Here is a 10,376-nt window from a genome sequence, read left to right on the forward strand (position 1 = left end):
GGTCACACGTCCAAGGTCATTTCCAGCAGTGTAAGGATTTTAGGGCTAGCCTAGGGAAAGACGTAGGATAAGAGAGAGGAGTTATCAACGGACAATGTCTACAGTTCTCTGTCTTATTGAGTATCTAGTTCATTGATAAGAGACAATTATATTTGCAAACACTGCAGTGATATTGAAATATGGCTGCCTTGTAAGACATTGTCTTCTAAGGCAGCCACACCAAATCTGTGGGGACAAAACCAGATCTGCAGTCTTACCATGCAGCTAGCTCCTCAGGGCCACCGACAGAAGTTGCAGAGCCTACCAAAGAACAAAAATGCAATGTGCCTGTCATGAAAGTTAATAGGAACCTCAAGGTGACAGTAATGCCTCTGTGCCCTTGGCCTGGCAGGTGTGCAGGTGACCTGTCCACAAGGCCATTTTGCCTCTTACATACTGCCACATCTGTTTTTTTTTTGGTTTTTTTGTTTGTTTGTTTATCTATCTGTTTTAAAGTTTAATTGGTACAAACTGACTCTTTCCCACAAATGCTAGTCTGGTAAGCTTGATCATAGATTGTTTTTGTCATACATCATTCCTTTACATTTTTATTTTATTTTTGTGTGTACATGCATGTGTGTGTGTGTGTTATGTATGTGGTGTATGGTGGGGACACACATGCCACAGTGCAAAGGGCAGAAGTCAGGAGACAATTTTCAAAGTTGGTACTCTCCTGTTGTGGGACTTAAGGATTGAGCTCAGGCTTATTCAAAGAGTGCTTTTACCCAAAGAGTCATTGCTCTGCCCCATAAATCATACCTTTGATTTTAAAAAAATTGACAATTAAAGTTGATAATTTCATTCTCTTTCTAGGTAGCTTTACTTACTCTCAGCAGTTTCGAAGGCCTTTGTGAGCCATGCCTTCTGAGGATGCCATTCATTATTCTATGAATCAAAGGACTGAATTGTCTATGCCCTGTAAGCTCAAAGAATTGAGTTCTACACTGAAAAACAAAAACGGGAAACAAGAATGCACATTAGGAGTTTTAGTATATTACTATCAAGATAAATGTGTTAAGGGAAAATGACTTGGGATGAAATGCTCAAGATTTTAAACAAAATCTTTACGTGCAAGATGACACAGAAAAGCTCAGGGCTTTTACTGGACCCAGATTAACTGCAACTCTGACAGTGATCATTTGTTGGAAGATAAAAATGTGAATGGTTAATAGAGCCCATGTACCATGGCACCACCAGATAGCTCTAAGTAGGATGAGGAGAAAGAGAGGTGAGATTGCGTCCAGAGTCGTGAGGAATCAGTCCTGCACCAGCGAGGGAAGCCCTCTATGCTTGAAGATAGTGAAGAACAAAAGAAGTAGATGATGTCATGATAAAACAGGAGAATGACTGAACCGAGAAAAACCACATTCTAAGCCGCTCACAGTTACTGGTTCTATTAAATACATAGAGCATGTGTTTAGTTAGAATATGACATGTATGGCATGTATGTTACTTTGGTTTCTTGTTTGTCCAGCTGAGAAGTAACCGCAGGTGGGAGAGAAAGGCACACAGAGAGGCTTAGTGTGCACACCACAGGGGAGATGGGAGGCTTTGAGTGTGTGCACAGTATGGGGGAGGAGCACCTGCAGATGCACTGGGGGGCGGGGCGGGGTAGAAACGGGAGCTAGGCTCCCTGATGTTATTTTATGGGGGGAGTACATTCCTGATGCTCCATACAGTAGCCTATGGGAGAACATCAGGAACCACAGAGCTTTGTGCCTTTGGATTTCTTGCTCACTGTGTCTCCACACTTCAGGCTTCTCAGGGGATACCCCACTATCAAGCAGAAAGGTTTTCTCAAGGAATGTTCTGAATGCCTGTAGCACATTAGTCTCTGTCTTTAAAAGCCCTTCCAATTTTGAGGAAACTTCACTCAGAGTGGGTAGTGCAAGCTTCATCTTATTTATATAAATTACTGTTAAGCTGGGTCACAACAGAAGACAGGCATGAACGGTGAGCACAGGAGACCAGGGAGGGACCACTTTGATGTCTTTGGTCTGTTTTGATGCTGAGTGTTGGGATTTGGGGCAGTTATTTTCTGCTTGAGAAATTTGTGGCACATGAGTCTTTAAATGAAAAACTAAAACAAGGGAGAGGGGCGTGTTCCCTACTATCTGTAAACGCCCTGCTTGCCACAAGTGTAACCAAAGACTGGCTGCTTCCATTCAGCCACCAAAGGATGACAGAACTAGGGTTCAAAAGGAAGGAATGAGTTTTTCCTTTCTTCTCTTCTTCGTCTCTCTTCTAGAGGAGTAAATTGAAATGTATTAATGTCTGTTGAACTCTGAGTGCACTCAGCTCTGTGATCACCCTGCAGGGCTGAGACACCAGGAACCCTTTAGAAGGTGACAGGAAGGCTCAGCCTCTAATGTCCCAGCTCAGCCCAGTGAGCTGAGGTCTGCTCAGTGTTCACAGTCGATTGATTGCTGGCTGGACTCCACCTATTGAGGTCCTCTCCTCTCTGCCTTCTTTTCTTCCATCTTCCTCTCTCCTCTTCCATCTCCTCTCTTTCCCCCTACCACTACTCTATTCCCATGCCCTAAAGCTTTCTTCCTTCTCTCCCCTCCTGCTTCTCTCCAACTGAATGTTGTCTAGAGTCCGGAATCCGGGTGGGTTCTCCTGCCAGTGTCCTGGAGTTGTGTACGGTCCCCGTGAGGTATGAAAAGACGAAACATGAGAATGGCCCGTAGCTTGTATCCTTTCCCATTTCTTCACCTCCTCCCTCTCCCCACTCTGCTGCTTCAGTGCTCTCCTATGATGGCCCAAGCTTTCCAAGGGGAATACCTGCTGTAGCTCTGATCATAGTCCCTAAAGCAGTTTCTCTGTGCTCTGCCCCCTGCAGGGAACGTGACGGGAAACAGTAACTCCACGTTCATCTCCAGCGGGCAGGTGATGAACTTCAAGGGTGACATCATCGTGGTGTATGTCAGCCAGACCTCGCAGGAAGGCCCGGGGCCCGCAGAACCGGAGTCGGAGCCGGTGGGCCGCCCGGTGCAGGAGGAGACGCTGGCACGCAGAGACTCCTTTGCGGGCACCGCGCCGCGCTTCCCAAACGCCTGCGCCACCGGGGCTGGGATGCAGGAGCAGGGGACACCCCTGCAGAAGGACGAGGCATCGCGGCCGGTGCAGGAGCAGGGTGGGGCGCAGGCCTCACTCCATACCCAGGGGTCCGGACAATGTGCAGAATGACCTCACCTTCTCTGCCTGCCCAAAAAACATGTTGTGGCTATCCTCTGTGTGCTTCCTCACCGGTGCAGGCTGTGGGCATGGTGGTGAAGCCTACCTCTCACTTTCTCCGGTGCCCCCTCCTCTGCCTCCTACCACACGGCCTTTTTTGCAACGTTTGTGTCTTGCATTATTGAGATCTGTATCACCCCACCCCCATATTTATTATTCACTTGCTTTTGTAGTGTTTTCTGATATTTTTTTCTCTCTCATATATATGTATACATATATGTATGTAGTATGTATATATATACATATATACATTCCTGATAATTCTCAAGGTGCTGTCCCCTTTACATTATTTTGCACTCCTCCCATCTGGCTTTTGCCAGTGTCCTCTAAGCACTTTCAGAAAATGGCCAGATGTGTAGAGCTAGGGAGTGAAGTGTAAGAAATGAGAAGAGGGATTTTATTTTCTGAAAACAGTCTGTGTCTCAATTTTTCTCCAAAGAGTGAAAGGGACACATGGCCACCAGCACTTAGGCTCTTAGTTTATGCAGATCCTTGAGAGCCAAGTTCAGGTGGCCTTGTCCCCTGCTCGTTTTTATTTTTGTTTTGTTTTTTGTTTTTTTGTTTTTTTTTTCCACAGTGGCAGGTACTTAGCCACTAAATCTCAAAAAAAAAAAAAATCATACGTTTTGTGGTTTTGGCATTCTTAGTTTTTAAACGATTAACTGTCTAGAAAAGATGGAGGGAGTAAATAGGACGTAAGGCCAAAGGAAGAAATGAAGGTGCCAGGGAAATTCAAGAAAGAATGAATAAAGTTGACATGTCAATTTGCTTTTGCTCTTCCTCCATTAGAATGTCAGAAACACACTTAGGCAGTGGGCCCTCTTTTCTTCCAGAGTATTTGTGCGTGAGTAATTTAGCCTTATGGAAGTAAAAAAAAAAACTCGTGTGTGTGTGTGTGTGTGTGTGTGTGTTGCTTCCACATCTAAATAAATGACAAACCAGGAGATCTAAAGAGACGCCTCACACACAGTTAAGAATAAGAATTTGAGTTCAATACCCAGTAACCCATTGTGCAGTCCACAACTACAAGTAATTCCAGCTCCATGGGATCCCATGTCCTCTCCTGACCTCTGAGAGCAAACACACACACATACTCTCACACACACTAAATTACAAATCTAATCTTATGAGGTAAATGTAAGAAAATCAATTGTCCTACAGGTGATTTTCTTTTGGTGGGTCCTTATACAGGAAAGCAGTTTAAAACTGAAAGAGGCACTGGCATGGTTTATCAAGAGCACTGGTTCCTGGATAATGGAGAAAAAGCTAACCACTTAAGTGAACTGCAAGCAGTTTTGTAATTGTTGGAGTCCAGGAGTCACCTCACAAATCATTCAAACAGCCACCTCAGACAGGAATGGCTTATTTAGCATATGCCGCAGGACTAATCAATCAGGGCCACCATTCAGGCTCAGACGCTGAACCGTGACACTGAGTTAAGATCCTACAAGGCCTTTAAGCCTAAAATCCACAAACATCTGTGCCAAGTTATTTCACCAATCAGGATTTAGAGAGAGGGGATTTTCTTACGAACATTTCTTTGTTGTACACTTATCCTGTTCTCATTGGTTGGGGTATTCAACTGTGGGAGGGGACTTGACTTGTCTAACATTCACGTCCTAACTTGCCAACCAGAATGTCAGTTACCCATGTACATGTCTCTTTCTGCCAAGTAGAATGTCAGTTCCCAGGGAGGTCTTGGGAATTTAAACTTTACTTGACTCCTACTCAAAATGGAAGTCTTATTCTAAATAGTTTCTTATATTGGCGTCTCTCTTATGTTGGGGTCCATCCCAGGGGCAGCTTATAAAAGCAAATACCATAAAAGCTTACATTACAGGTGCAGGAAGTGCTGCTGGGTGGTTGGTTCTGGTCTAAGCTTATTGTGGGTCACTATACAAAACAGTTCTACTGACTTCTATCATGATTTTTTTTCCCCCAAGGGCACAGAACATAACAACATGCTATCAGTTTGGGCATGAGAAAGTTTCCCAGTAACAGAGTAACAGCACGTAAGAAAGTCTCTTCATAATGTTAGTAACAGCACAAAATGGCGGGCTACCCTGGTAACAGTTACCTAGGCCTTAACATTCCATCTAGGCCCTAATATTTAATCGAGACCTTTACAGTGATCTGGTAGGTTCTAAGCATGTTAAGAATGGTCACTGTGCAGCCACAGGTACCCAGCTGAGTAGAAGCCCACCTCTCACTGGTTTTCCCCCTTACTGAAGTTCTCCTGTTGATTCTGATTTTTAATGCAAAAGTGGAGAACAGCTCTGTAATGTACAAGCTCCAATGCTAACATAAAGAACTTCAGGAAGTAAGTCCAGTGCCAGGATGATGCAAGGATAGAAATTTTGTTAGTATTTTTCCAAAGAGAAGTGTTACTAAATTCAGCAAAGCCATTATACCTTTTGGTATGGAATGTATTAAGTAAACTCCATAAAGTAGGATTCGGAGCTAAAGAGCCCACACCCAGGACTGTCATCATCTCTCTGTGCCTACTTCTTTTTGCTGTACTTCCATTTTCCCCATACAAAGTCAATAATGACAATTCAACACCATTTCCCTACCCAGAGATATCAAAAGGATGCTTTGGTGGATGTTAAAGTACCATAACTCCTAAAATCAAAAGTGCTAAGGACATTAAGAATCTATTTTCAGGGGGAGAAAAAAAAGTCATAAGGTTCCTCACACTGATCCCTACTGAGGTTGTATTGGTTCAAAGCCAATGAAACCATAGGAAATACATAACAAAGATAGATATGTGCATGTGTGTAGTTGAAATGTTTATGACAAATATAAGCAATATAAAAGAACAAATAATAAAAGTTACTCCAATGTCATGGTAAAGAGATTATTAAACCTTTATTTGCCCATAAAGTATTATTTTTTTTATGTCCGGTTAAAGCTTATTACAAAAATTGTAATTCAACCAAGCACACTCCTTTAATCTCAATACTAGGCAGGCAGAAGCGGGCAGATCTCTGTTAGTTCAAGGCCAGTCTGGTCTACATCTCAAATTATAGGACAGCCAGGGCTACATAGAGGGATCCTGTCTCAAAACAAAACAAAATTGTGACCCAAATTATTTCTGATCCTTATAGTGTGCTATGATGTCAAATATTAGTTTTCTTATATCTTATTGACAATGTATTTCTATTGCTATCATAAGGTGAGGCAATTATTTAAAATATTATTTGACAAGGTCTGGCACGACAGCTTAGCAATTTAGAACACATACTGCTTACAGAGGACCGGGGTTCAGTTCTTAGCACCTCCATCAGTTTACAGCCACCTGTAACTCCAGCCCCTCAGAGAGCCAATGCCTATGGCTTCTGAAGGTGCCTGCACTCATATACACACAAACAGGTGTGTATATAATTGAAAATAAAGTAATAAGGCTTTAAAAGGAAAACAATTCAAGTGCAGCCATTAAGCAGGAAAGTTGAAAAGGAAGTGAAGTACAGTGTTTCCTGCCTGCATGTGATCCAGATAGTAAAATAGAGAAATTCTTCTGATCTGTGAGTGTAGAGTAGTTTGAATGGGACATGTGGAGCCTCCAGGTGGCAGGGAAAGGAATCCTGCTGTGTAACAAAACACTTCAAATTCAGCAGCTTAAAATAACCCCCGGCTTAGCTCAGGTTCTATGCTTGGCTGTACCAAGGTGATTGCTGTGCCTGTGTTCAGCTGAGCTGGTTTGCTCGATGGCAACGAGGAGGCCTGTCCACTAACCAGCTCTCCAGGCTGTTCTAAGTGAGCTCTTCCACCTGCTCATTCCATGCCCCACCCTTCCAGCATCCAGGCTGGGGTAGATCCCACTGTGGTTCAAGAGTCCTTGGGAGAGCAGAATAAATCCCTCTGATTCTTGGCTCGGGTTCAGGTTCTGACTTGCAGATGAACTGGCAACATTCACGGACCACAAGAAGTCCCCAGGCCAGGCGAGTCACAGGACATGGAACCTGCCCTTACTCCTGGTATGGAAAATGTTTCTGAGTGGCATGGGATGTGACATGGGGGAAGACTGGAGGCTTCTTTGCTTTCTACCATGGGGACATGATGAGAAAAAGTGTTGAAGAGAAAAAAGAGTGTGGGGTTAATTTGTGAAATGCACATTTTCAATCCCTGTAACCGCCGAGCTCCTGGTGACTGGCTCCCTTTAAGGTCCAGGGCTAAGAATTGATTTCTACAATGGTAAGATGCTGAATTTGTATTTAGGAATCACAATTCCAAAGTAAATGAAAAAGACTTGGGAACTGGGTTCACAGTACTTCTGCCCCACTCCAATGGCACAGAAAACAACCAAACAACAATAAAAACAAAAACCGAAGCAACTATTCTAAAAGCGAAACAACTGGTGAGCTGCTTCATGCTGAACAATGGATAAATGACCTGGAGCTAACATTCCCCTTGAATTTAGCTAACCACCTTTGCATGTGGCATGTATGCATAAGTATGTGTGTGTGCATGGTGGGGGAGTGCATGCACATGTAACTACAACATGAGTGTGGTACCCAGAGGTGATCCTTGGATGCTCTTTGTCAGGATGCTTCTTGAGACTGGGTCTCTCTCACTGGCCTGGCACTAGTGAGCCAGCAAGCCCCAGAGATCCCCTTTACAGGCCATGCTCCCCTTTTCACATGTGTCCTATAGAGATAACTTGGGTTCTCATGCTGTATGCGAGTGCTTTGCCAACTGAGCTAGCTACCCAGTTCTTAACCAGCTCTTTGTGATGTGCTAGGCCATAGGGATGGGCCTGAGCCCATCTCTAGTGGAGACTATGGTGTGGAAATGTTTGCTCTTTGGTAGTCTGATGGCATGTGACTTCCCAACCCATTTTCTTTTGACTGTGAGGAGCTGTGGGGAGCACTGACATGAGGCACATAACTTGCTCTGCACTGCGCTATACAGGATGCTTCTAATGTTTGGGCCCCGAGTGGCCAGAGAAAAGAGATGCAGAGAGTTGGAGAGCAAAGGCCTAGCTAGGGAGGAGAGAATGCTTGCTTCAGGTGCCAAAGGAGGCTACTGGGAAAGTGATGTCTGTGGACTAACTGGGCCCTAGGGCAGTGCTCATGAATATGCTTCCTCCCATCACTAGAGCCCTTCAAGAAAAAAGGGGGCACTTGAAAATGGGTGGTGGGAGTGGCCAGGAGCAGGCCCAGCAAGAGTCTAGCTGGCATCAGTAAAGGCAAGCTCAGAAATCACTGGAATCCTTGGCAACAGACATATGGCAGCCACACCAAGAAACTACCTTTCCACATCCTTTGGGGAACAGGGTCACCTACGTAACCTCTGTGTCTATTGGCACCCTTCATCATGGCTTCTCATAGCTTTTCTGAACCTGATTGTCGCTCTCTGCCTCCTTACCTAACAGTTATCTGTGGTCATTCTTGGCCAACAGCATACTTTCAAGTCCACTTAGTAAAATTAATATTTAGAAATGCTTTCCAAATTAAAAACATAAAAAAAAACTTTAACAAAATTACCAATAACACAAAAGAAAGTAAAATTACCAGTCTTGTAACTTGTAACTTCATTCTGGCTAGAGAACTGGTAACATGACCCCCTTTGTCTTTGTTGGAACAGGCTGGCATTTCCAATCAGGCCTCACTGAAGGTGCACCTCCTGCAGCTGCCTTGCATCTCAGCCTTGCTTCCCATCTGTGTCAGTTGGAGAAGGCAGTGTGGTGTCAGTGGTGGGCAGGTGTGAGGAGAACCTGGGACTCTACCCAAGTTCTCAGCACTTTCTCTTGGGTGTCCCTCTCAATGACTATCCCTTCCTAGACTCAGAAGCCATCTCATATAACATACTGTCTTCCTGAGTCAGACCACCCACTACAGACATGTATATATATTCTTAACTTTTTCTTGTACTGAGAGCCAACAGTTAAAGTGGGCCCTAATTGGTCTTTTCATCATAGCCAAAGACCTTCAAGGAGAATGAATGCCCACTTGTGTGGGTAGAAACCCTATGTGTTGTTTTCATCTCTGGTGTCTCTCCAAGTTTGGGAAAAATAATAAATTGACAATCAACTCAGATACTGGAGGGCCAACCACTGTGGGAGAAGATTGGAGTCCAATAAAACCATTCAGTGTATGTTGGGATTGTGGATAAAGAACTTACCTGGCATGTATGAGTTCCATACCCAGAACACATGTTGAATAAAGCTAGGAGTGGGCTTTTGTAATCTTAGGACTGGGGGAGGGCAAAAGTGGGCTAATCCCTGAGATCAACTAGTCTGACCTCTCTGGTGAGTTCAGATTTCAAAGGAAGGACCTGGCCTCAAACATGAAGATAGAATGACACCCAATGGTGTCCTCTTATCTACACACATCACCAGCACCACAAACCCCACACAAAACTGTCACTGTATCCCAAGCTCTTGGTCTTCCAAGAGCAAGAAGGCAGAATGCAAAGGACATTAAAGTCATAAGAAAACCCACAATCTCACGGTGAGGCCCTTGAAGACCACCTTTGTTTTTACTGGCTTTTGTGATCTATTTCAATAGCTAAGATGCTGTGAAGTTTTATAGTTAAGGCTTTTATTTACTGCCTTTGTGGAAAAATAAGCATTTTTAATATCAAGTTTCTATAGAGTTTGTTGTATTAAAATGAAGCTCACCCTTTCTAGTTATAGTTTTACAAGTTCTGACAGAATGTATAGTTGTGTGATTAGTATCATCACAGACAAGACACAGGATGTTTTCAGCACCCCCACACCCCATTTCCCTTGAGAGAGAGCCCTTGGCACTTACCCCACACCACTGACAAGCCTCTGTTCTCTGTGCCTGCATTTTTGCTGTGGATTAGTGTGGTTGGTAGGCATTTGAGTCTGGCTCCCTCCAACACAGTGCTGCTGCAATCCCTCTAAGAGATTGGGCACATCAACAACCCATTCCTTTTTGCTGAGGAGTAGTAAGTAGACTTTTGCATGGATAGACATTAACTCACTGACTTCTGTTAGAGAAAATTACCAATAGTAGTCTGACTCTAAGAACTGTTGTAGACACGGAATGGGATTTCATTTCTCTTGGGTAAACATCAGGAGTGAGATGGAGGGGTCATATGGTAAGCGGTAAGCTATGTTATAAGAAACCTCA

The 10,376-nt window shown here is 43.9% G+C and overlaps 1 protein-coding gene across 1 annotated transcript in view; it reads left to right on the forward strand.

The window, feature by feature from the left end:
- Positions 1–5,000, forward strand: part of Tnfrsf11a (TNF receptor superfamily member 11a) — a 56,351-nt gene extending 51,351 nt beyond the window's left edge. The window contains exon 10 of the mRNA XM_031379832.1: positions 2,882–5,000. Coding sequence (XP_031235692.1) covers positions 2,882–3,228 — 347 coding nt within the window. The 3' untranslated portion in view covers positions 3,229–5,000. The remainder of the gene's footprint in view (positions 1–2,881) is intronic.
- The last annotated feature ends 5,376 nt before the right edge of the window (positions 5,001–10,376 follow it).

The sequence above is a fragment of the Mastomys coucha genome, unplaced genomic scaffold, assembly GCF_008632895.1.
Source record: "Mastomys coucha isolate ucsf_1 unplaced genomic scaffold, UCSF_Mcou_1 pScaffold1, whole genome shotgun sequence".
NCBI lineage: Eukaryota > Metazoa > Chordata > Mammalia > Rodentia > Muridae > Mastomys > Mastomys coucha.